The sequence below is a fragment of the Chiloscyllium plagiosum genome, unplaced genomic scaffold (genome assembly GCF_037043375.1).
Source record: "Chiloscyllium plagiosum isolate Xiang-an unplaced genomic scaffold, Cpla_swu_hap1 HiC_scaffold_30, whole genome shotgun sequence".
Classification (NCBI taxonomy): Eukaryota; Metazoa; Chordata; class Chondrichthyes; order Orectolobiformes; family Hemiscylliidae; genus Chiloscyllium; species Chiloscyllium plagiosum.
Window position 1 is genome coordinate 28,955,243 of NW_028270168.1, and position 22,143 is coordinate 28,977,385.

A 22,143-nucleotide genomic window follows, 5' to 3' on the forward strand; every position below is an offset into this window, starting at 1 on the left:
GAAATCAAAATACGTGCCTTTGGCCTATATCCCTTAATTCCTTTGCTTGATAAAAGATTATCTACATTTGTTGTAATTTAGGTAAATATGAGTTGCCTCTTTTTTTTGGAAAGGTGAAGCAGGGCAGGATTTATACACTTAATAGTTTAAGATCTTGAGTGTTTGCTGTGCAAAGAGACCTTAGAGTGTAGGTTCATAGCTGCTTCAAAGTGAAGACACGGGTAGATAAGATAGTCAAAAAGACTTTATTGGCCAGCGTATTGAGCATAGGAGTTGGAAGGTCATGTTGTGGCTGTACAGGACATTGGTTAGGACACTATGGGAATACAGTGTGCAATCCTGGTCTCCCTGCTGTAGGAAGGATGTTGTGAAACTGGAAAGGGTTCAGAAAAGATTTAGTCACAGCTGTAGATCTATAGCACGGAAACGGACCCTTTTGGTTCAACCAGTCCACGCTGACCAGATATCCCAACACAATCCAGTCCCACCTGTCTGCATGTGCCCCATATCCCTCCAAACCCTTCCTATTCATATGCCCATCCAGATGCCTTTTAAATGTTGCAATTGTACTAGCCTCCACCACTTCCTCTGGCAGTTCATACATGCACCACCCTCTGTGTGGAAAAGCTGTCCCTGAGGTTCCTTTCATATCTTTCCCCTCTTACCCTAAACCTATACCCTCTAGTTCTGGACTCCCCTATCCCAGGGAAACGACTTTGTCTATTTATCCTATCCACGCCACTCATGATTTAATAAACCTCTATAAGGTCACCTGTCAACCTCTGACGCACCATAGCAAATAGCCCCAGCCTATTCAACCTCTCCCTATAGCTCAAATCCTCCAACACAGGCAACGTCCTTTGTAAATCATTTCTGAACCCTTTCAAGTTTCACAACATCCTTCCGGGAGGAAGGAAACCAGAATTGCCTGCAATATCCCAAAAGTGGCCTAACCAATGTCCTGTACAATTACCTTCAACTCCTGTACTCAATATTCTGACAAATAACGGAAAGCATACCAAACATCACCTTCACTATCCTATCCACCTATGACTCTACTTTCAAGGAACTATGAACCTGCATTTCAAAGTCTCTTGATTCAGTAACATTCCCCAGACCTTACTGTTAAGTGTATAAGTTCTGCTAAGATTTGATTTCCTAAAATGTAGCACCTCGCATCCATCTAAATTAAACTCCATCTTCCACCCATTGGCCCATCTGGTCAAGATCTGTTGTAATTTGAGGTAAACTTCTTTGCTGTCCACTACACCTCCAATTTTGGTGTTATCTGCAAACTTATTAACTATACCACCTATGTTCATATCTAAATCATGTATATAAATGATGAAAAATAGTGGACCTAGCACTGATCCTTGTGCCACACTACCCTCTGTCTTCTACCTTCGAGCCAATTCTGTATCCAAATGGCTAGTTCTTCCAGTATTCCATGAGATCTAACCTTGCTAACCAGTCTGCAGTAGTGTAGGATATTGCCAGGGTTGGAGGGTTTGCGCTTTAAGAAGAGACTGAACTGGCTCGAGCTATTGTCCTTGGAGCAGCAGAGGTGGAGGGATGACTTTGTAGGAGTTTATGAAATCACAAGGGTTAGGGTTACGTTGACTAGACAAGGTCTTTTTCCGGGGATGGGAGGTGACTAAAACTAATGGCAGAGATTTAAGGTGAGATGGAAAAATTTAAAAGGGACCTTCATAGCAATGGTTTCACACAGAGGATGGAATGAGCTGCCAAAAGTAGTGGTAGACACTGGCACAATTACAACATTTAAAAGGCATCTGGATGGGTATATGAATAGGTGGGGTTTAGAGGGATTAGATTAGGATATCTGTTTGGCATAGATCAGTTGGACTGGTGGACTTTTCCAGCAACACACTTTTCAGCTCTGTATATCTCTAAGAGTCTTTGTGAAAGAAACCTCCAAACTGAACGGTCTTGTCCAAATTTTGACATTACGCTTTGTCATTTGAGTTTTCAACCAGGGAAAGTAGTTTATTTATCCTGCCTTTTTCTGTTAATACCCTGAAGCTTTGGACTACCTCTGGATCAGGTGGAACTTAAAACTATGCTTCTTGGCTTAGAGTTAGGGACACTACCCCTGCACCGCAAAAGCAAAACCATTTCGATTATGTGACGGTAGGGTAATCTGATCTAATTTTAATCAGGAGCTCTATTTCAAATTTACCGCTGCAGAGCAGTGGGGAAAGAAGAACCAATGACAGGCGCCAGCTCTCATCGTGGAAATGTCAATCTTTGTGTTCTGGTGACATCACAATTCCGGGCGGAGACACTTCGACACCGAAGAGGCGGTCTTGTCTCGACGTTGGGGCCAATCAACAGCGACGGGGCGGAGCAACTGTCCGTGGCCGCCCCGAATCTGGAGCGGAGGGGGCGGGGCTCCGGTGATGGAGCATGCGCCGTGCGGCTGGGCGCGAAGGCCGAACTGGAGAGTTGGTTAGTTTGAGATTGAGCTTTCTCGCGGCTGGCGCCTGGAGCTGCTCAGTTTTAAAGGTCGGCATGAAGTCATTTTAATCGGAACGCGCCGATTTGCTGAACCCTTTGGACCTGCCGCCTTTTGTTCTTCGAGTATTTTTCCGTTAATTGTGCCGCGATGTCGGTGTCCGAGCCGCAGCCGTGCACGGAGGTAGGAGCAAAATGGAGGGAGGGTCTGCTGGGCCGGCTCCGGCTTGGCGCGCTGGCTGGGGACGGAGGGACGGGGCCGGGGCCTCCGCTCTCAGTCTCTGCTTCTGGGATCCACTGGGGATTGTACCCGCAGTTCTCCCTCAGGACTTTGGCGAATCGTCCCGCTTCATCCTGAGATAAAATAAAAGCCTTGTAACTGTTGGCACTTTCAGACTTGTCAGCTGGTCTTTTTAATCTCTCTGGTGGGTTTAAATATGTCAGTTTCTACAATTAAAAGCCTTCCGTATTTTAATGACTGGCTGCCTGTGTTTTGTACTCGCTCACTGCAGATTATCTTTTTCCCGCTGTCTGTCTGTGCTCGATTGTGAATTTATTTATTTTTTGGCGGGTGTTGGTTTAGGTTAATCAAGGTGATCCTGATGATGGGAGTTGTTAGTTGGCGGTTTCCTATGGTAGTTTAGATGCAGCATATTATTATATCTTACGTTTTCCCCCTCCTGTTTAATCACCGCCCAAAATTGTTGGCGCTCGTTGTCTTTTGTTTTCATTCTATTCTTTTGTTGCACAACTTTTTATTTTCATTGGTTTGCGATCTTAAGTTCCATTGCTTTTAAATCTTTTCACAACTTGTAGAACATAGCACTACGATATGTTTATAACTGCTTTGCAGTCGTGAGGCAGCATGAAGAAAAGCTTAGCAAGGTGAAAATACAGTTGTAGCTGTGAAGAGATTAGTTACGCCTTGGGTACTTTTAACTTTTTGAACAGTCATACTGCTTCCATGTATTGCTTCTCATTGAGTGGAATGAGCACATCGTCTATTGCGTTCAGAACAGTGAGAAGTGATCTAATTCAAACTATTTCATAATTCCGTGTATGCAGCTTGTTATCAAACCAGATAGTAACTTATCATTGGGCTAGCAAGCGTAAGCCAAAGCACTTGATATAGTTTCGTCTTGATATAACGCACTGGATAAGATCTTCAGGGTCCCAGGTTCAGTCTACTAGAATGGATTTTGATATGTTAGCTTTAGTACTTAAAATTGTGCAATGGTGAATTGGATTGTGAATACTGAGTGAGGGCAAGGTCGAACTTATTTGCGGTCGGTAAAACTTAATATTTTGAGTTGGAATTTTTGGTGGGGTTTAGGGATTTTGGATTAATTATTTAGTGCAACCAATGTATAAGTAACATCTGCAATTCTGTTTACAATCCCAATGCAGTTCTTTGTGAACACGATTAAAAGTTTTGTTTAACTTCGCAAATACAGTAGCGTGTGTGTTTCTATAGGAAGTTCCCATACAAGTATCAAATGTAGCATTTAATATCAGTTTTATCACACTCGCATGTACTAGCAACAATTAATCATTGAATTCAATTCAGTAATTCCAGTATTAAAATGGAATGCTGTTCATCGGCTGAGAAATATTGGACCGAATGGTGAAGCAGTGTCTCAACATCCAGTATGACATTAGGTATTGACATTTCACCAGCTGTGCGGTTTTTGAGGTACTTGTTTCATGTTCTGGAAACCTGTCCTGTGTTACAACTGCTTCCTCATTTTATCTATTTGCTAGGCTGTGATAGGCGCTACGAGGGAAGGGAAGACATTTCATGAACACAAAGTGTGATCGGTTCTGTACATATTCAGTATTTTTTTTCACTGAAATGTAGAAAGTGTAAATTTATATCGGAGCAGGTTGGTACAAAATCAACTTCAACTGTTCATTTCAAACTGCTTATGTTGCAGTACTGACCAGATTGTAACTGGTGTCAGCAAATTGATTCATGTCATGGCTGCCACATATAAATAAGTACAAAACGTCTCAAATCTTAGTTCAGCAATGGAATTCCTTTTGGTATAGAATTGTATGAGGATGTAATTGGCTATAAACAAAATATTAATTAAATTGTTTCCAACTTCACATTTCAGTAATATTTGGCTTGTATGAGCTACTTAACCCAGAACAATGGTTCATAAAAGTAAGTAATGGATTTCAAATTATTACAAAATCCTTCACTGAAATATTCTATCATAGAGGTCAGTAGATTAGGTTTTCAAACATGGTGAAGTTAAATGTGTCCAATTAGTATTGAGTACATGGAAATTTCTGTGAATGCTGTTGAAAGCAGTGAAAATGTTTATGGTCAGTTTCAAAGATACTTCTTGTAAATTGAACTTTCATGCCTGCATAGAGATGCTTATTAGTTTTAATTCTTTTGTTTTCATGTTGTATCAATGTAGAGTGTAAGATTTACCCTGCTTTTACCTTGAATTTTAATTCTTTCATTAGTGTCACTGTCAAGGCCAATATTTGTTGCGTGTCCAATTGTTTTGTGACTGAGTGTCTTGCTCGGACATTTCAGAAGGCAATTTAGAATCAGCCAATGTACTCTGGACTTTTATCACGGGCAATACCAGATCAGGATGGAAGGTTTCCTTCCTTGGAAAATCCTGAAAGAACATTAGTGAATCAGGAGTTTTACAGCAAACAGTTACAGGTTCATGAGACGAGCTTTTAGTTTGAGATTTCATTTATTGAATTTAAATTCCATTACCTATCATGGTGGAATTTGAACTCGGTCACCAGGCTTCTGGATTACAGGTCCAGTGACATTACCACTATTTTCCACTTCAAATACTTTTGTACCTGTCCATTAATTCAGCAAGGTATCTGAATGAGTTTAAAAGGGTAACAGAGCATTGGTGATGGTGCAGCGAAGATGTACATCAATAATGCTAGCACTGATGTTAAACTATCACAAGTGACTCGCTTGTCTGGAACTTTTTGAGAAGAGAGATGACTGAGTGATGATGTGCTGTAAAATTATAGAGGTTTGATAAGATGGATGCAGCACACGTTTCCGGTTGTTAGGTAGTCAAAAGAAGGGTCAAAGAACTTGATCATCACTGTTAAATTCAGGGCAAATTTATTAACCTAATTGTGTTTGCTGTGTGAAACTTGCTAAATCGATGAGCAGTTGAAACAAATAAATATGCATTTTAAGGGAATGCTATGACAACCATCTGAGGGAGAAAGAAATCAAAGACTATGCTAGCTAGATCAGATGAAGTTGGGTGGAGGACTTTCATGTCGAGCATAAACTTTAATATGAACTGGTTATGTCAAGTAACTTCTTTTTGAGCTGTATGTGATTTATTTGCTGAAAATGTTTGAAGGCTTGTTTGAGAAATATAAATGTTTGTGATCTCCATCAGGCAGAGAAAATCTTGCTTGATGCTCTGGTTTGAAATTGACCTTGAAGTGGAACTCAGTGGTTGTAACATGTCTTTTATTTTCTGTCTTTGTGTACTCATTTTGATTGTAATCCATTTCGCTCAGTATTCTGATTTTATAACTAATGAGCTATGATCAAAGTACGCCCTGATTTTGTAATTTCTTTTCAGTTAACATTTGGTGAAGAAAAAACAAATGACAGCGATAATGACAGTGGCAAGGGCAGTTATGGAATGGTCTCTCCATGTTCGAACAAAGAAACGTGTCACAATAGTGGAGGTTTGTGCTTTTTTGTGTGTAATTTGTCAGCTTGCAAAGTTAATAGTCATTAATTCTCAATATCATCAAATCCATTATTTTATGGAGTACTTCATTACAAATTTTCTGTAAGTGTGAATATTTTGGATGTTAATTCTTTATTGATCGAAGTTATCTGCTTTTACATTAGAATTAGACTAGGATAAGTAGAGAAATCATCAAGGGAGAACAAAAAGTAAGTTGAGAGAAAATTAAGATTAGATTAGATTACATTACAGTGTGGAAACAGGCCCTTCAGCCCAACAAGTTCACACCGACCCGCCGAAGCGCAACCCACCCATGCCCCTACATTTGCCCCTTACCTAACACTACGGGCAATTTAGCATGGCCAATTCACCTTTGTGACTGTGGGAGGAAACCGGAGCACCCGGAGGAAACCCACGCAGACATGGGGAGAACGTGCAAACTCCAGACAGTCAGTCGCCTGAGGGGGGAATTGAACCCGGGTCTCAGGGTCTCAGGCGCTGTGAGGCAGCAGCGCTAACCACTGTGCCACCGTGCCGTACTTCAAAGGTAAACTAGTGAACATAACTGTGAGCTTTTCTAAATGTACAAAAAGAAAGAGAGAAGTCAAAGTGAACATGGGCCCCTTAGAAAATGGAACTGGGGGAATAGTTACGAGGAACAAGCAAATAGCTGGGGAGCTAACCAAATAGTTTGCATCAGTCTGCATGGAAGATACTTGGAGGATATCATCATGACTAAAGAATATGGGGGAAGAATTAAGGACCGTCACTAGTAAAGTAGTATTAGACAAGCTAATAGGGCTAAAGGCACTTAAGTCCACTGACCCTTGATGGCTTGCATACTAAGATCCTAAAAGAGATTGCTGCAGAGATAGTGGATGTGTTGGTTGTAATTTTTCAAAATACCTTGGATTCTGGGGAAGTACTGGAGGGTTGGAAAACTGCCAGTATGGCACTCCTAATCAAAAAATGGGGAGGCAAACAGCATATAATTATCAGCCAGTTAGTGTAACATCTATTGTTGGAAAAATGTTGAAATCAATTATTAAGGAAGTAATTGCAGAAAATTTGGAAAATCATAATTTAATCAAGCAGAGTCATGACTTCATGGAAGGGAAATCATGTCTGACTAATTTAATCAAGTTTTTCAAGGAAGTCTCCACCAGCATGGATAGAGGGGTGTGATGTATTGGTATTTCCAGAAGGTGTTCGATAAAATATCTCTCAAACGTTAAGTCGTAAGATCAGAGCCCATCGTGTTGGAGGTAATGAACTGGCTCATGAGCAGGAAACAGTGAATGGGCATAAGGGCTTCTTTTTCAAATTTGCAACCTGTAACCAATGGAGTTCTGCAGAAGTTGGTGCGAGGACCACAGCTGATTTACAATATACAATAATGACTTTAAGGAAGAAAGCAAATTTGCAGATGACAGAAAAATAGCATGAAAGACCACCTGTCGGATGGTTGCAAACAGTTTACAGAGGTAATGGGTAAAGTGGGAAGATAAGTTGGCAAATAGAGTATAATGTGGAAAAATGTGGATTTGTTCTTTGTTTTTTGTCTTCATCCAGATTCTGAAGAGGAAATTTTTACCAGGAAGAAAATGACAATGAAACCTTTGCAAGAGAGTGATAGTGATGGGGAGGCATGCAAGCCACACAGAAACAACAATTCGAAATCAGATGGCGAGAGTGAATATGAAGAACAAAACTTAAGTGTTAATTCTGGAGATAAGCGCAAGAGGCTGCGACGTGTTCGGAAAGTAATGTTGGACAGTGATGAAAGTGACTCTGATATTATTAATGGTGAAGGCCAAGCGAGAATAATAAAACCTCGTTGTGTTGGTAGTGAAAATGAGGCACTGCCCATAACAGAAACCAGACATGAAAACTCCGATTCACATAGCTCTTCAATTAGCTTAGAAACATCCGAACATTCAAAACATCGCAAGGAACAAAGAAATCGCAAGGACAAATCCCAGAGACAACGAGAGAAAGCACAGAAAACGTTCAAAGCAGTTGAGAAACTGAAGAGAAAGAAGAAAAAACAAGAAAAAATGGTGTGGAAAGTAGATACTTAACAGGGTGCCTTCAGAGGTTAAACTTGAACTGTTGAACCATATGACTTTTTAAGATCTTTTTCAAGTCAAATTTGTGACAGCTCTTTGAAGATAGTATTAAATAGTGAATACCTTAATCACTTTTAATTTTTTTTCTGATTTTCTTTAACTTCTGTTCAGGAAGAGTCCACAGAATACAAGCCAGCAGATGACAGTGGCTGCCTGCTAAACAACAGTGACCTGTTTGAAACGGAAATGGATGATGTGAATGAATTCGATGCAGAGGAAGAGTTGTCATTGGATGCCATACGAGCAGTTGTGAAGAAGAAAGCAAAACAATTCAAAGTGAGTGCAATTTGAAACTTCTAAAATTGGGTTTTGCTCCACAAAATGAACGACATGTGCGAGTTTTGTTTCCCAAAATGATCAACTGTTTTTTGAGTACAATACAACAGGTGCAATCAGATTCCCTGCCCTTGACAAACAACATAGAGCTAGTGGTTTGTGTGAAAATGGAAGAAAGGGGCCCAGACTAGTGAACTCTATGAAAATCTGGACAAAGATAGTAAATCTTCACTTGTAGGGATTTAACCATTGGGCAGGAATGTGGTTTTGTGAATGTACATTTGTGTGTTGAGTGTCAATTTTAAGTTGCAGTTACTACAGTGATAAAATGTCACTTATCCACGGTAGCTACAACTGGTTAAGATTAAAAAATTCCATCATTCCTCTCAATACAATTTGCATTGTAGGACACCTGAAAACCCCAGTGTTCACTGACCTTTATTAGCTGTCACTTGAACAATAAAAATTATTAAAATTTTGATCCTTAAGTTTTAAATTCTTTTCATAATTTTACACCTATCTTTTGTAATCACCTCCAACCCTACAGTATGGAAATTGATGCCCTTTTCTAACCTGGCCTCTTGTGGAACATCAATTTTCATTGCTTCATCAATGGTGAGCCATGTAGTCAGTTGACTTGGCCCAAGCTCCTGGAATTCCCCTCAGCCTTCCTACCTCATTTTTCTCCTGATGACACAACATGGCATTTACCACTTTGTCCAAGCCTTCAGTCATGCCCTGTATCTTGTATGAGTGGCCCATTGTCATTCATACTTTACTTTGCAATAATTCTCTAACATGTCTTGGGATGTTTTATTTCAACAATGGCTACTTCCAAATATGTTATTTCTGCCATCTGGTGTTTATTTAGTCATCTATTTTGTCATTTAAACAACACTCACCATCTGAACTGTAAAATTTCATGTTAAAAATCACTCCTTTAAGATGCATCGCTTGCTCTGCTATCAGTATATATCCATACTTACTTTTCTGCTTGACACATTTTGATTAGAGATCAAATGTGGGAACCTAGATTGAATCTTTACTTTTGTTGATTTCATCATCACCCATGCAAAATGTTCCAAGGAATGGAGAATACATGTAGAAATGTGAATTACAGCCTTGGCTCAGAAGAGCTGAATTCCAGAAATGAGTTGTGAGTAACAGCCCTTGAAATCAAGACTGTTTAGCAAAAGGCGCCCAAGGAAAACTGGAATCATGGGTATCAGGAAAATTTCCTGCTGGTTGGAGTCATACCTGGCACAGAGGAAGGTGGTTGTGGTTGTTGGAGATCAGTGCTCCTCAGGGTAGTTTTTCTAGGCCCAAGTCTCTTCAGCTGCTTTATTGGTGACTTTCCCTCTAAAATAAGCTCCGAAGTGGGGATGTTCGCTGTTGACTCACAATTCCTTATCTTCCAAAGCAGTCTATGTTCAAATGCAGCAAGATCTGGGTGATATCTAGGCTTGGGCTGACAGGTGGCATGTAATATTTACACCACACAAATATCAGAATGTGGTGCTGGAAAAGCACAGCAGGTCAAGCAACATCTGAGCAGTGGGAGAATCAACGTTTCGGGCATAAACCTCATTCTAGTCTCCTCCTCCTCAGATGCTGCCTGACCTGCTGAGCTTTTCCAGCATCTCCGGCATCTGCAGTCCTCACTTTGACCACACAAATACCAGGCAATGGATGTCTCCAATAAACGACAGTATAATTTCTGCCTCTTGACATTCAATGGTGTTACCATCCCTGAATCGCTCACTATCTGTATTCTGGGGGTTATCATTGACCAGAAAATCTAACTGGGTGCTGCATAAACTGTAGCTACAAGAGTAGATCAGAGGCTAAGAATACTGTGGTGAGTAACTCACCACCTGACTTCCCAAAGCCTGTCCACAATCTACAAGGCGTGTGATGGAGTATTTCCCATTTGGCTAGGTCAGTGCAGTTCCCACAACTCGAAAGAACCTTGACACCATCCAGGTCAAGGCAACTCATTTAATTGGTACCGCATCCATGCCCTCCACTATCAAGGCTCAGTAGCAGCAGTGTACCATTTACACAATGCACTGCAGAAATTTACCAAAGATCCTTGGGTCCGAACCAATGACCACTTGCATCCAGGTGGACAAGGGGCCGCCACCACTGAAAGTTCCCCTCCAAGACACTCACTAGCCGAACGTAGAGGTATATAGCTTTTCCTTGGCTGTTGTTGGGTTACAATCCTGGAATTTCTTCCCTCAGGGCATTTGTGTCAAGCTGCCACACATGGACTTTAGCAGTTCAAGAATGCAGCTCGCCAGTACTTTTTTTTTCAAGGACTATGAGGGGCAAGGAATAAAATGCTGGTCAGCCATGAAATGGCCATGTATCATGAGTGACTTTTTAAAAAAAAAATTGACTGAGCAAGTAGTTCACTTTATTGCATTATTGTGCATTTTATAAATCATGTTACTTTATTTTGCTTATTTGTACAGTTTCTGCAATAATTTCTTAGTTACTCTTACGTCTGTTTTTTAGAGAATGAATCTAGTGCCATCTGGTGAGAATCTCCAGGATTATGATTGCGAGGAAGCTTTGCAAGTAGAGGAAAAAAAGGTGATATGTGACTAAGACAAGCTTAATGTTGATGCTTCAACCCATCACAATTTAAAATGAAGTAATATATCCAATGTGTCATTTTTTTATGAAAATAAAGCCTTCATAATGATACCAGGGATGACTAAATATTATTCTCGATTCCTTCTCCCATTCTTCTGTCCTTGACATCATATCTTAAAAATCAAAATTTTACAAGCCTATCTTCTTATATTCTGTTCAAAACAAAACAAATTTTTTAAAACAAAACTTACAGCTGATGTACATTATCATCTGACAGGTTTCTTTAACCATTCAGTCCTTGGAAAATTGTTCTGGTTGAAGGTTGTTTGCAGTACATAATCACCTTTTAGTGGTTCATGGATAGCTACCATGTTCTATGCAATGTGGTGTCCCATAAACTAAATAGCCGTTTATGTCTAACAGAAAATAAGAGCCCATGGCCCCTCCTGGACTATAGCTGATTACTCCATCTTGAATCAGTCGATATTTGACAATTTAAAATAACTATACAAGGAGAGATATTTGGTAAACTATTAATGAGTACAAAAAGTAGTTAAATTGTAGTGTGGCATTGAGTGCTAAATGCTCGATTCAGACATTTGAAATTGATTTATTAGTTTCTTCTACTAGAAGAAAGTTCCTGTTTTTACGTAAACGTTACATTTGCGATTAATGTGGTGAATAGTTTTGAATCTCAGTCCTCATTTAAAATAAGAGGTAATTACATTGAAAAATTCAAGATTTTGAAGCAATTTAATTGGGTGGACGTGGACTTAAGGTTACAGGCTTGATGCTCTATACAGTTTACTCCTACTCCTGGTGCTCTTCAGAGGCGTGTATGGGGAATAAATGTTCACTATACTAGTTGGCTGAATTACCTGTTTCTTTGCAGTAAGTGCTGCTTATTTTTAAATGGTTGCATGCTCAACCCAAATTCTAAGCCGACAGTAATGTGGAGCTGAGGTCACAAGCTATATCTGAATATAGATTTGAAGTATACTTAAGATTTGAGATGTAATATCTGTCATACCAGTTCCAATGAATGTGGCTTATGAAGTTATGCTGCAAATACAAAATTAAGCTGTTAGGTGCATACCTGCTGAAGGAACAATGGTCATGATGTCACCATCCATCATGAATAGATGTGCAGAGAAAATAAGTGCTCGTTTGAAAAAGGATATTACTCACATTGTGATATTTGATATTACTTCATTTATCAGTGATTCCTGAAGAAGGGCTAATGCCCGAAACGTCGATTCTCCTGTTCCCTAGGTGCTGCCTGACCTGCTGCGCTTTTCCAGCAACACATTTCCATCTCTGATCTCCAGCATCTGCAGACCTCACTTTCTCCTCATTTATCAGTGGTCTGGTGATGTTTAACTAGAATTAAGATGGTCTTACTACTAAACCAATCCTTGGGTCCCATGTTGAATTTTTGAAATTTGATGAAAATGTCATGCCTAACATTGTGGTTGGTGCTCAAAGGTTAATATTGTACGCAGTTGTGAAAGAGTTAAAACATGTCTTAGGTTTTCAAGATGATTTTTATTGTACAGTGTGGAAGCAGGTCATATGACCCATCGAGTCCACACTAACCTTCTGTACAGCATCCTACTCAGACTTACTGCCCCATCCCTGTATCCTTGCATTTCCCATGGCTAATCTACCTAGCCTGCACATCCTTGGACTGTGGGAGGATACCATAGCACCCGAATGAAAGCCACGTAAATGTGTACAATGTGCAAACTACACGCAGACTGTCCAAGGTTGGAATTAAACCCAAAGGCCCTGGTGCTGAGAGGCAGCAGTGCTAACCACTGAGCAGCCATACTGCCTGAAATGCTATTATGCTCACTGATTCAAATTAAGTTGAACCCCAGCTGAATATTGATTTTTTTTAAATTAAATTTGAAAATGAGATTAAGCATCATTGGAATTATCCAGTGTAAGTTCTTTCTGGCAAATCAGGATGCAAATTTTTTAAAAGGTTAATTTTTAATATATTTCATTTGTTTAAAGTCTGAGGTTATGTGCCACTCTATCTGAGAAATTTTATCACTTTCTGTCCTTACAGGTACGTATAGAGAGGAAGGCAGCCAAACAGAGTAAGGAAGCAATGAGGCAGATCCACAGTGAAACTCAACGATTGATGCGAGGTGAGGTTTAAAGTGCAAATGACTTCGCTTGTATGTGTGATTCTTCTTCCTGCCATCTGATGCTCTGTTTTTGTGATTGAATGGAGACATAATATACACAGAAATGTGCAAACCCATGAAGTAGCATAGTTCTACCTTTACTAATTAATTGCAGAGTTCACTATATTCTGATAAGAATAGAGTTGATTTTGTGTTTAAATGTTACAGAAAACATTGATTGAAGAGCACTGCGAGTTTAAGGGAACAGTATTAAACTGGATGTAGCTTGAATTCGAAACGGTTACAAGGTAGAAAACACTAATGATTAATGGATGTTCTTAAAAATGAAGGATTTTTTTAAGAAGAGAAGTGATATCACTGTCATCAGAAGTTGAATTTCTTGTTCGTTGTTTCCCCTTGAACTGTGCTCCAGTATTGGGATCCATATGAAACTTCGGAGGCAACAGATAAGGGTTCTGGTTGATTGAAAAGTTTTGGGAATTTCGGGGCATAGGCAGATTTGTACGATTTGGGCATCAAATGTGTTTGAAAAGCATAGAAATGGAGTGATGGATTATGGAAATAAGAATTCATAGATGACCCATTAACTACAGAGCAAAGCATTAAAAGAGGAGCAGAAACCTGGTGCATTGGGATCATTCATTCCCGTAGAGAAAGTGAGGACAAAACAGCTGCTGGAGATGAGCTTTTCCAGCACCACACACACTCCACTGACATCATTCATTTCTCACTCACCATAGCCCACTCGTCAATTAGTTTGTACCTTTTTCACAACTTCTTACATATCTGGGTCTGGAATTTATATGAAATATTTACTGTTTTGCCTCCACATTGTCTCATCTCAATAACCTGACAATTCTGAATTTAGTTGAACTTTTTCTGATCTAAATGTAGCATATGCAGTCCTAATTAATGTAGTCTCCTTTGTGCTGGGAGAAACAAACACAGGCTGTTTTGTGGAGGACTCCCTTTCATTCTATAAATATGCCCAAGAGCTTTGGGCATCTGTCATTTTAATTCTGTGCCCCAGACCTTTTTGTCAGTTCTACCCTATGCTGTAAAGTTAAGTATAAACTTGAACATCAACATTATTTTTGATTAGGTACATCATTGCTTTCCAAATTCAACATCGAGTTTTGATAATTTTATGTAATAATAACCTTTGCACTAATTTCTTTTGAACAGAACTTAAAAACATAAACATGATTCTGCTATTCCCACTTACAACTTCTTTAAGCCCATCTTTGTTACTTTTACTTGTCACATTGCCATCATATTTTGCCTTTCACAATCTGCTCTTTCGTCATTTGAATGTATCCTGTCTTTCAGACTGTTGCAGACCTTTTGCTTTCATTCTTCCCTGTTCTTTTTCTGCATCTTTAATTGTTTATAACTAGTTGCACCTCTAACTATTTTCTACTTCCAAGAAAAGATCACCACCCTTAAGATTTAGTATTATTTCTCTATAGATGTGCCTGACCTAAGTGTTTCCCAGCATTTCCTGTTTTTATTTGGATTTCTGACATCTGCAGTATTTGCTTTTGTACTGGCCAGAGATTGGCAATTGTTAAAGTCTTCAAACTTAGAAGAACAAATTGATTATTTATATTTTTGAAAAAAAAAATAGATTTTTTTCCAGACTATTTTTATTTGTCTACAGTTAAGAGAAAAGAAATCCCTTTGTAAATCACTATTGCAATTTTGTTCAGTTTTGAGTATCTTGATTTCATACGGATAGCCAAGTGATGGAAACATTTATTTGGCTGGTACCCAAGATCAGAGCCTTCAGTTTTGAGAGAGATTGAGAGAAATGGGCTCTTTTTTTTTTTTCTTTTTAAAAAGAATGTTGGGAGGAGCTCAAAATTGAGGCTTTGATAGTGTATATGAGAGTGAAGCTATTTCCGCTGTCAAGGGATTGAAAAATTGGAGGGCAAAAATTTGAAGCATTACAATGACAAAAGGAAAGATACTGTGATTTAGGTTTTTGAATGTAGCGATGTTCACATCTGAAATACTCGAAGAAATAGTGGCAGAATCCTCACGTCTGTCCTTTTAAAAAGTAAATAAATTCTCGAACATTTTAAAAGATGTGAGTGACACTGAACAGCACTTTCAGAGAATTAGCACCAGCATAATGAACCCATTTGACTTGAGTACTATAACTTAATTGCTTCTGGATAATAATAATAATAGGTATCTTGCAGCATGTCTTTTTGAATTCGAGGACTTGAGCGCAAAAATCTACGCTGGCACTTGTGTTGTGGGAGTGCTAAAATGTTGCAAATCTTTTGCTTGTGATGTTAAACAAAAGCCTTGTTCGCTGGTTTGGGTGCTTATAAAAGATCGCATGGCATAATTTTCATTAACTTAGCCTCTTTAATCACAAGCTCTGGCCAAGGTTGCATTTCTGAGCAAGTTGAAGTAGTTTATCATGGTCTCAATTGCATTTTTTTTCTAGAATCCTGAAAACAGCAATCTTATTTCTCAATTTTCTCTTTGCCAATGAAGCAATAGCCACTTAATCGCACCATATAAATAAATGCCTCCGCTTTGTACCATCTGGTCCCTTCACCATTGTTCTGCTGTACCCTCTGCAGAGGTCACCAGAACTCAGTATTCTCAGGCAACCACAACAATGATTTACAAATTCGTGGAATTACCTTTCTATATTGACATTTTTTAAATAGATCCCAATACAATCTATTTCACTCACTGCTCTGAGAGTTGTCACAGTGATCTTGTCAAGGTAGCAACGATACTCTTTCTGATATTTTCATTGTCCCCAATATACTTGCTGTGTAATCATTTACAAGATCTAACCTTTTTAAGCAATTGGAAAGAATGTTTGTGTTCTTCATCAATCTGAGACCAACCATAATTTTTCCTTTTGTTTTCTTTCTCCTGATGTACAACTGTAGTTGAGGTATGATATTTGATGAAACTCTGGGACTAGTTTTTCTTTTGTGTATCATGAAACCTTTAATTTAGAAAATGTCAGGGGGCAGAGGTTCTTGAAGAAGTGAAGAACGAGCAAATCATTGGTGGCCATACCGAAGAACTTAAGATTTTGGTATGTAATGCCAATTTGTGCCTTGTTAACAATATTGTCCATTTCCTTTTGCAGAGTCCAGTTTATCTCTACCATATCACCTACCACAGCCAAAAACCATTCACGACTTTTTCAAGAAACGACCACGACCAGCTTGCCAAGGAAGTGCCATGTCATTGCTCAAGTAAGGGCACTTTATGGAGAGATCTCCCTGTAGGATAAAGAGGAAAGCTACTATATCAGATATATCTCCTGCACTTACACAAAACCCCAATTCCCCATATTTGCCACCTTATTTTTAGTAATTTCGTAGCTTTGTAATCCAGACTTGTGCCATTCACTAAATTATTGAGCAAAGTTACTTTAGATATTTAAAGTTGCTTAAAACGTTCATTTTGGTCCTCTTTATTCCATGACTCTAAGACTTTCAATGTTCTGAAGCTTTGATTTAAACGGATGACATTGTACTGAAATAATTACTATTCTGTGCAATAATATTGCAGTGGAAAAATTCAATATTCTGAAACCAGTTCAGATTATCCAAGAAATAGAAGCAATGTATGCAGTAACTCTTTTCAGTTACGAGATGTGTTCATGTGATTTGCAACCATGCAATGTATTTGTTTGCTGAATAGCAAAACATTTGTACTGGGTCTTTTATTCTCTTGAAAAGCTATTTAATGTGTGTTTTCAAGAATTTCAATACATTCAATTATTGGAGAAGAGAACTTTGTTTTATAGGTTAGTTCCTTTGAGCATCTCCAAATTTCTTGACTATTGATTACTTTGCAATTGTGATTAGTATAATATTTTGTGATTTCAGTGCTGTAGTTTCAGAAGTCTGTCATAATGTGTCAACTTTAGCGCAATAATAACATGCTTGCCTCCAGTTTGGAAAAGATTGTGGTGTTCAAGTCACTGTCTATATACTTGAACACATTATCTGACCTGGCACTCGTAAAACTGAAAGCGTGCTACCTGTCAACGACATTGCTTTTCAAATGAGATGGAAAACAAATGTCCTGTCTGCTTGTTTGGATGAATTTAATAGACCTAATGACACTAATCAAAGTCCACTGGCTAGTTGAGATTTGGCCGTCAGATTTCTCTCCGCTGCAACTGTGACAACACTTCAGTTGTACTTTAATGGTTGTGAAGGATGTGTGAGATGCTGCATAAATAAGGTTCATTCTTAAATGGGTACGGGAGTAAAATTTAATCATAGTTGGATGTGAATTCATCCCATTCTCCAGGAAATTTGGATGGGAAAAAATTAATTATACTGCCAAAGCAATTTGAAAGCAGAATGCAATGTATATTTTTGAGTTGTGCAATCTTTCCTCCTCCACTTTCTAATGCTGCCAAGAAAAATCATGCACCTTTTCATTTCTGAATTAATGCTTCTAAATAATATGAAATGTTCAACATGATCTTGTGTAAACTGTACTTTCAGATTGATCTCTCCATTTTTGTCAAGTCCCAAAAATAAATTCACTGTGTATTTCAAAATAACAGCTGCCTTTGGTTTTTCCAGTGTGGCAATGAAATGCAAATGACCCTTTTTATCCCAAGTACTGGGTTGAAAAGCTGCTTGCTGTGTTTAGTTTGTCCAGAATCAAGCAACTAAGAGAAATATCATAACTAAGGTTTTTGGTGTCCCCCAAATCCTGTTATGGAAGAACAGTTGTAGAATTTCTAGTTGGTGCACAACATGTGCTGCAAACTCTGTTTCAGTTCTGATATAACTTTTTTTTTCTGTTCTAAAGTTATGCAGGGTATCACTAAAATTAGGACTTGACCAAATTGTATTGTAATTTGTGTTAGTCTTTCGCAAAAAAAATTCTTTATAGATTTATGCTTTATTTCAAAATTATCCCTGGTTAATATTGCTTTGATTTAAAAATGTTAATTTGGATTGTGGCTGACGATGCACAATTTTCTTACAGATCAGCTAAGTATCAATCCTGCTTGCTGCAGGGCACCTCAGAGATCCCAACAGAGATTGAAAATATAAATACTGTTCCTCAAGATCATGGACTCCTTGATCAGTTGTGTAACAATGAAAATGTAGATACTTCAGCTGTAGAAGAATCCAATTCAAATAAAGAAAATATTTGTCCTAATCCACCTGAATGTGAAATTCAGGTAGAAAAGCACAAAGAACCTGTTGAGATGTTAGAACAACCCGATGTTTCCACTGACTTGGAAAGCAATGGAAAAGACTCTGTCAGTGCCGAATATAGCACAGAACCTGACAATTACTCTTTCTGTTTGGAACTAACTGATGAAACTGGGTCCAGCGATAGACAACCAATTTTGCCTGAGAATCCTCATGAAGAGGTTGATAAAATAGTACCTGATTCTATACTGAAGCTTTCCAGTGAAGTACCGAGAGATACTGAAGAAGTGCATAAACAGTTAGAAACTACTTCAATGGCCAAACAACGAAAATCCAAATTGGATAAGTTACGGGTGCTAGGTGTAGACCTAACATTGAAACCTCGCCTTTGTGCAGATGAGGGTGCATTTGTGAACTTGGAAGAGCCCAAAGAAAACAAAGGTTGTCTTTTTTTTTCATGTCGTAATTACTAAAAAGTATTGAGGTTTTAAGCCAAGATGAAGTTTGTGCTTGGGAGCTGTTGCAACAAAAATGATAGGCCTGCCTCCAGTGATCTGCCAGCCTCTGCGGCATGTATTTGCCTTTTTCTGAGGTTGGCTTGATTCTGGTGCCAAGTCAGTTGTTCACCATGGTAAAACAACCCATTTCAGTATGAGGTATCGCTTCAAATTGCAAATTTCTGGAGGTAAAATAAACTAACTTCCTCATGTGGAAGTTTTATAGGCTTTGAAATAAATGATGAGGACACAATAAATGGAATTGAAGTAAAGTCTAAAAGCTCTTAACATTGTAAATATATTCTAAAAAATGTCTCCAGCAACCAAATTCCGTGTTTACATGGTGATTTAAGCTGGTGTTGCTTTTTGCAGAGCAAACCCTGACTGTTCTGCTTCATCACTGCTACAAATTCCAGGCCTATCATTTCGCATTTCTTTTCTATCTGATAATCATTGGATAGCAGTGCTACTGTGTGATTGAAAACATTGGTGAAGGGGGTGGTGGCAGCTCAATACCCCATCGAGTAAATTCCTCATTCCCACATATTGGTAAGTGGAGCTGCTTACCACCTCAAGAAGGCAGGCACAGTCAGGGAATCAGTTGTTCAGGATCATTTTTGAGCACCTTTTGGCCTAAGTCGTCTTAAAAGATTGCAATTACATCTTGGAAAGTGTGTTGCAAAAGTTTAGATGATTTCAGAAAAATAATGAATGACAACTTATTTGTCAATATTTGTTTGGAAATAGTTGGCCCTGAATTAATTCAATCCATTCAAAGAAACCTGTTGGTAATGTGATGCAAATGATTTGTAAGGAATGATACCTAAAATGACAGGTTGCTCAAAGTTATTGGTTGATATAGAATAGAAGATGATATTTGACTCATTGTGCTTGTGTCTGTGCTTTGAAAGATCTATTCAGTTTGTTAGTTTCTGTATGGATGTGGCAGGAGGTTCATTAATAATTTTTACCAATCTTTTGGACTTTGCCTTCCAGATTATCATAACTTGCAAAATTTTAACACGTTTGTTGCCATCTGCCTTAAATCTGTATTTGATAATACCTATTGAGATTTCAGATGTAATTTTTGTTTATAAATTTTATATGTAAGTTGAATGAGTATTTTTACTTTTGCTAAATTAATCAAGTGAATCTTTACTGAATAAAAGCTAATTCAAAACAGCTTGTTTCCTACTGTTGATTACAATATTTCAATATCCATATAAAGATGACTTTTGTTTTTATTTTTAGAGTTGCAAGCATTAAAGGAGCGTTTTCTGAAACATAGCATCAAACCTGTTAAACAAAACCAAGAGCGCCGTGTAGAGCTTAACACAATTCGGAAAACGACTGATGCTGATGGCAAAGAAGATCTGAAGGCAGATTCGGTAGTGGTAACCTTGGGCACAAAAGAAGTGGAGGTATTTGGACCAACAAAGCCAGGCAAGTATTCCAGTAGATAGAGAGAGCTGCTGATGAATCTGTAGCAGAGATTTTCTTGGAGTTTTTGAATAAATCTTAACTATTACTTATGCATCCATTTATTGTAAACATGAATGGTTTTTGGTGGCTACTTGGGGACTGTATGGAGTCCATTTTTAAAGTCTCAGAATTCACTTAGATTTAATTCCCTTTCACTGTTTTTTGACTGGTGCAATCTGTAAAACTACTTAATGGATTGAAATTCATTATAAAATATTTAAATTGACCTCCTGTTAAGAGTTTAATTTTGAATGCATTTGTTTCAAATGTGGTTGCAGATCAGATCTTTTAATTTAGAAAGTTGAACAACAGATTAGGTCATGGAACAGAATGAAGTAAAGATTTTGATTTTAAAGTGAAGCCAATACTGAGACTTGTTGACTTTTTCTAAAAAAAACTGAAAATTTTTGTCAAATTCCATTTGCATTGTGTGAAATTGTATCTTCAACTGTGCACCAACATTATCTTGTCCTCGTTAGTTTTCACTAAACCGAGCAGGCTGTCAGAATGCAGGCAACATAATCATGTGTCAAGTAACTCAAAGTAAGTTTCTATTGTGCAAGTACCTTGGAATTAAGAGCACAAGAAGGTGCTTTTTTTGGTAAACCAAATTTTCTGAATGGAATAATGGACAATTTACATAAAGTGCTGCATGTTTAAAAGCTACTTTGCCTCTTACGATTGTATCTTTATTGCATTGTTCAGGTGAAAAATTGCAAGTTTTGAAAGCTAAACTGCAGGAAGCCATGAAATTGCGTCGTGTAGAAGAACGTCAGAAACGGCAAGCATTGTACCAGCTTGACAATGAGCAGGGCTTTGAGAATGAAGAAGATGAGGAAGAAGAACTGACAGAGTCTGAAGAAGATGACCATGAGGTATAACTTCAAAATATTTTAATTTGACATGATCTGAAATATTGATGAGGAAAGCTGTGAATGGAGATTTAATGGTATTTGTACAAAGTACTATCCCATTTATATTAACATTTAAATAAGATAGCTCTTGTATTTTTTTTAACCCTATGGCGAGAAACGCAATTGGAGGGTTTCATGTGCTTTAAGAGCAGATTTTGGAGGAGAAGACTTTCTGCATTCCAGAGGGACTCTTGTCCTCCAATCCATGGACTGGGAATGTTCTGAATTGTTTGGAACAGATTAATACAGGAACCATCAAATTACAGTTCCGCAGAAGGAGTAGACTTGAAAGCAAATTATATATTAATGGGAGAATTAAACATATTCCGGATGCTTTGTTTGTGTTGTGGCCTCCATTTATCATGTCTTCATATTTTATTTGCAATGATACTAATGCCTTTGCATTTGTCTTAGACTGTAGAATTTCTGCTTGGTGATGATGATGCAGGAGTGGAAGCAGACAATGATACTCAGTCCACTGACACAGCACAAAGTAAGTGAACCCTATCAAAGGGCAGTTTCATCTGTTTACTGTGTTGCCTGTAAAAACAAGTGGAGCTGAATGTTTCCCTGTTGTTTTCTCTGTGAAATATCTCAACTCATCAAAGTTAACTTGCAAACTAATTGGTGCCTTTTTTTTTCTGTAGTATAAATTATAACAGAAATTAGGCATTTTTGGATTTACTCCTGATGAGTGCAAGATGAAAAGTTTCAGTAATATGACTGTCTTTTCAGCAA

General features: G+C 38.3%; 1 protein-coding gene across 5 annotated transcripts in view; it reads left to right on the forward strand.

The window, feature by feature from the left end:
* Positions 1–2,135: 2,135 nt before the first annotated feature.
* The window catches only part of clspn (claspin), a 60,179-nt gene continuing 40,171 nt past the window's right edge, over positions 2,136–22,143 (forward strand). The window contains exons 1-11 of one of the 5 annotated variants that reach the window (XM_043717709.2): positions 2,136–2,659; positions 6,069–6,177; positions 7,755–8,242; positions 8,423–8,587; positions 11,108–11,185; positions 13,263–13,344; positions 16,469–16,577; positions 18,340–18,953; positions 20,261–20,452; positions 21,197–21,366; positions 21,820–21,898. In XM_043717709.2, coding sequence (XP_043573644.2) covers positions 2,627–2,659; positions 6,069–6,177; positions 7,755–8,242; positions 8,423–8,587; positions 11,108–11,185; positions 13,263–13,344; positions 16,469–16,577; positions 18,340–18,953; positions 20,261–20,452; positions 21,197–21,366; positions 21,820–21,898 — 2,119 coding nt within the window. In that variant the 5' untranslated portion in view covers positions 2,136–2,626. Of the gene's footprint in view, positions 2,660–5,690; positions 6,178–7,754; positions 8,243–8,422; positions 8,588–11,107; positions 11,186–13,262; positions 13,345–16,468; positions 16,578–18,339; positions 18,954–20,260; positions 20,453–21,196; positions 21,367–21,819; positions 21,899–22,143 lie in introns of those variants that run through there. The other 4 variants (XM_087976852.1, XM_043717707.2, XM_043717708.2 and 1 more) reach the window with 4 other exon arrangements.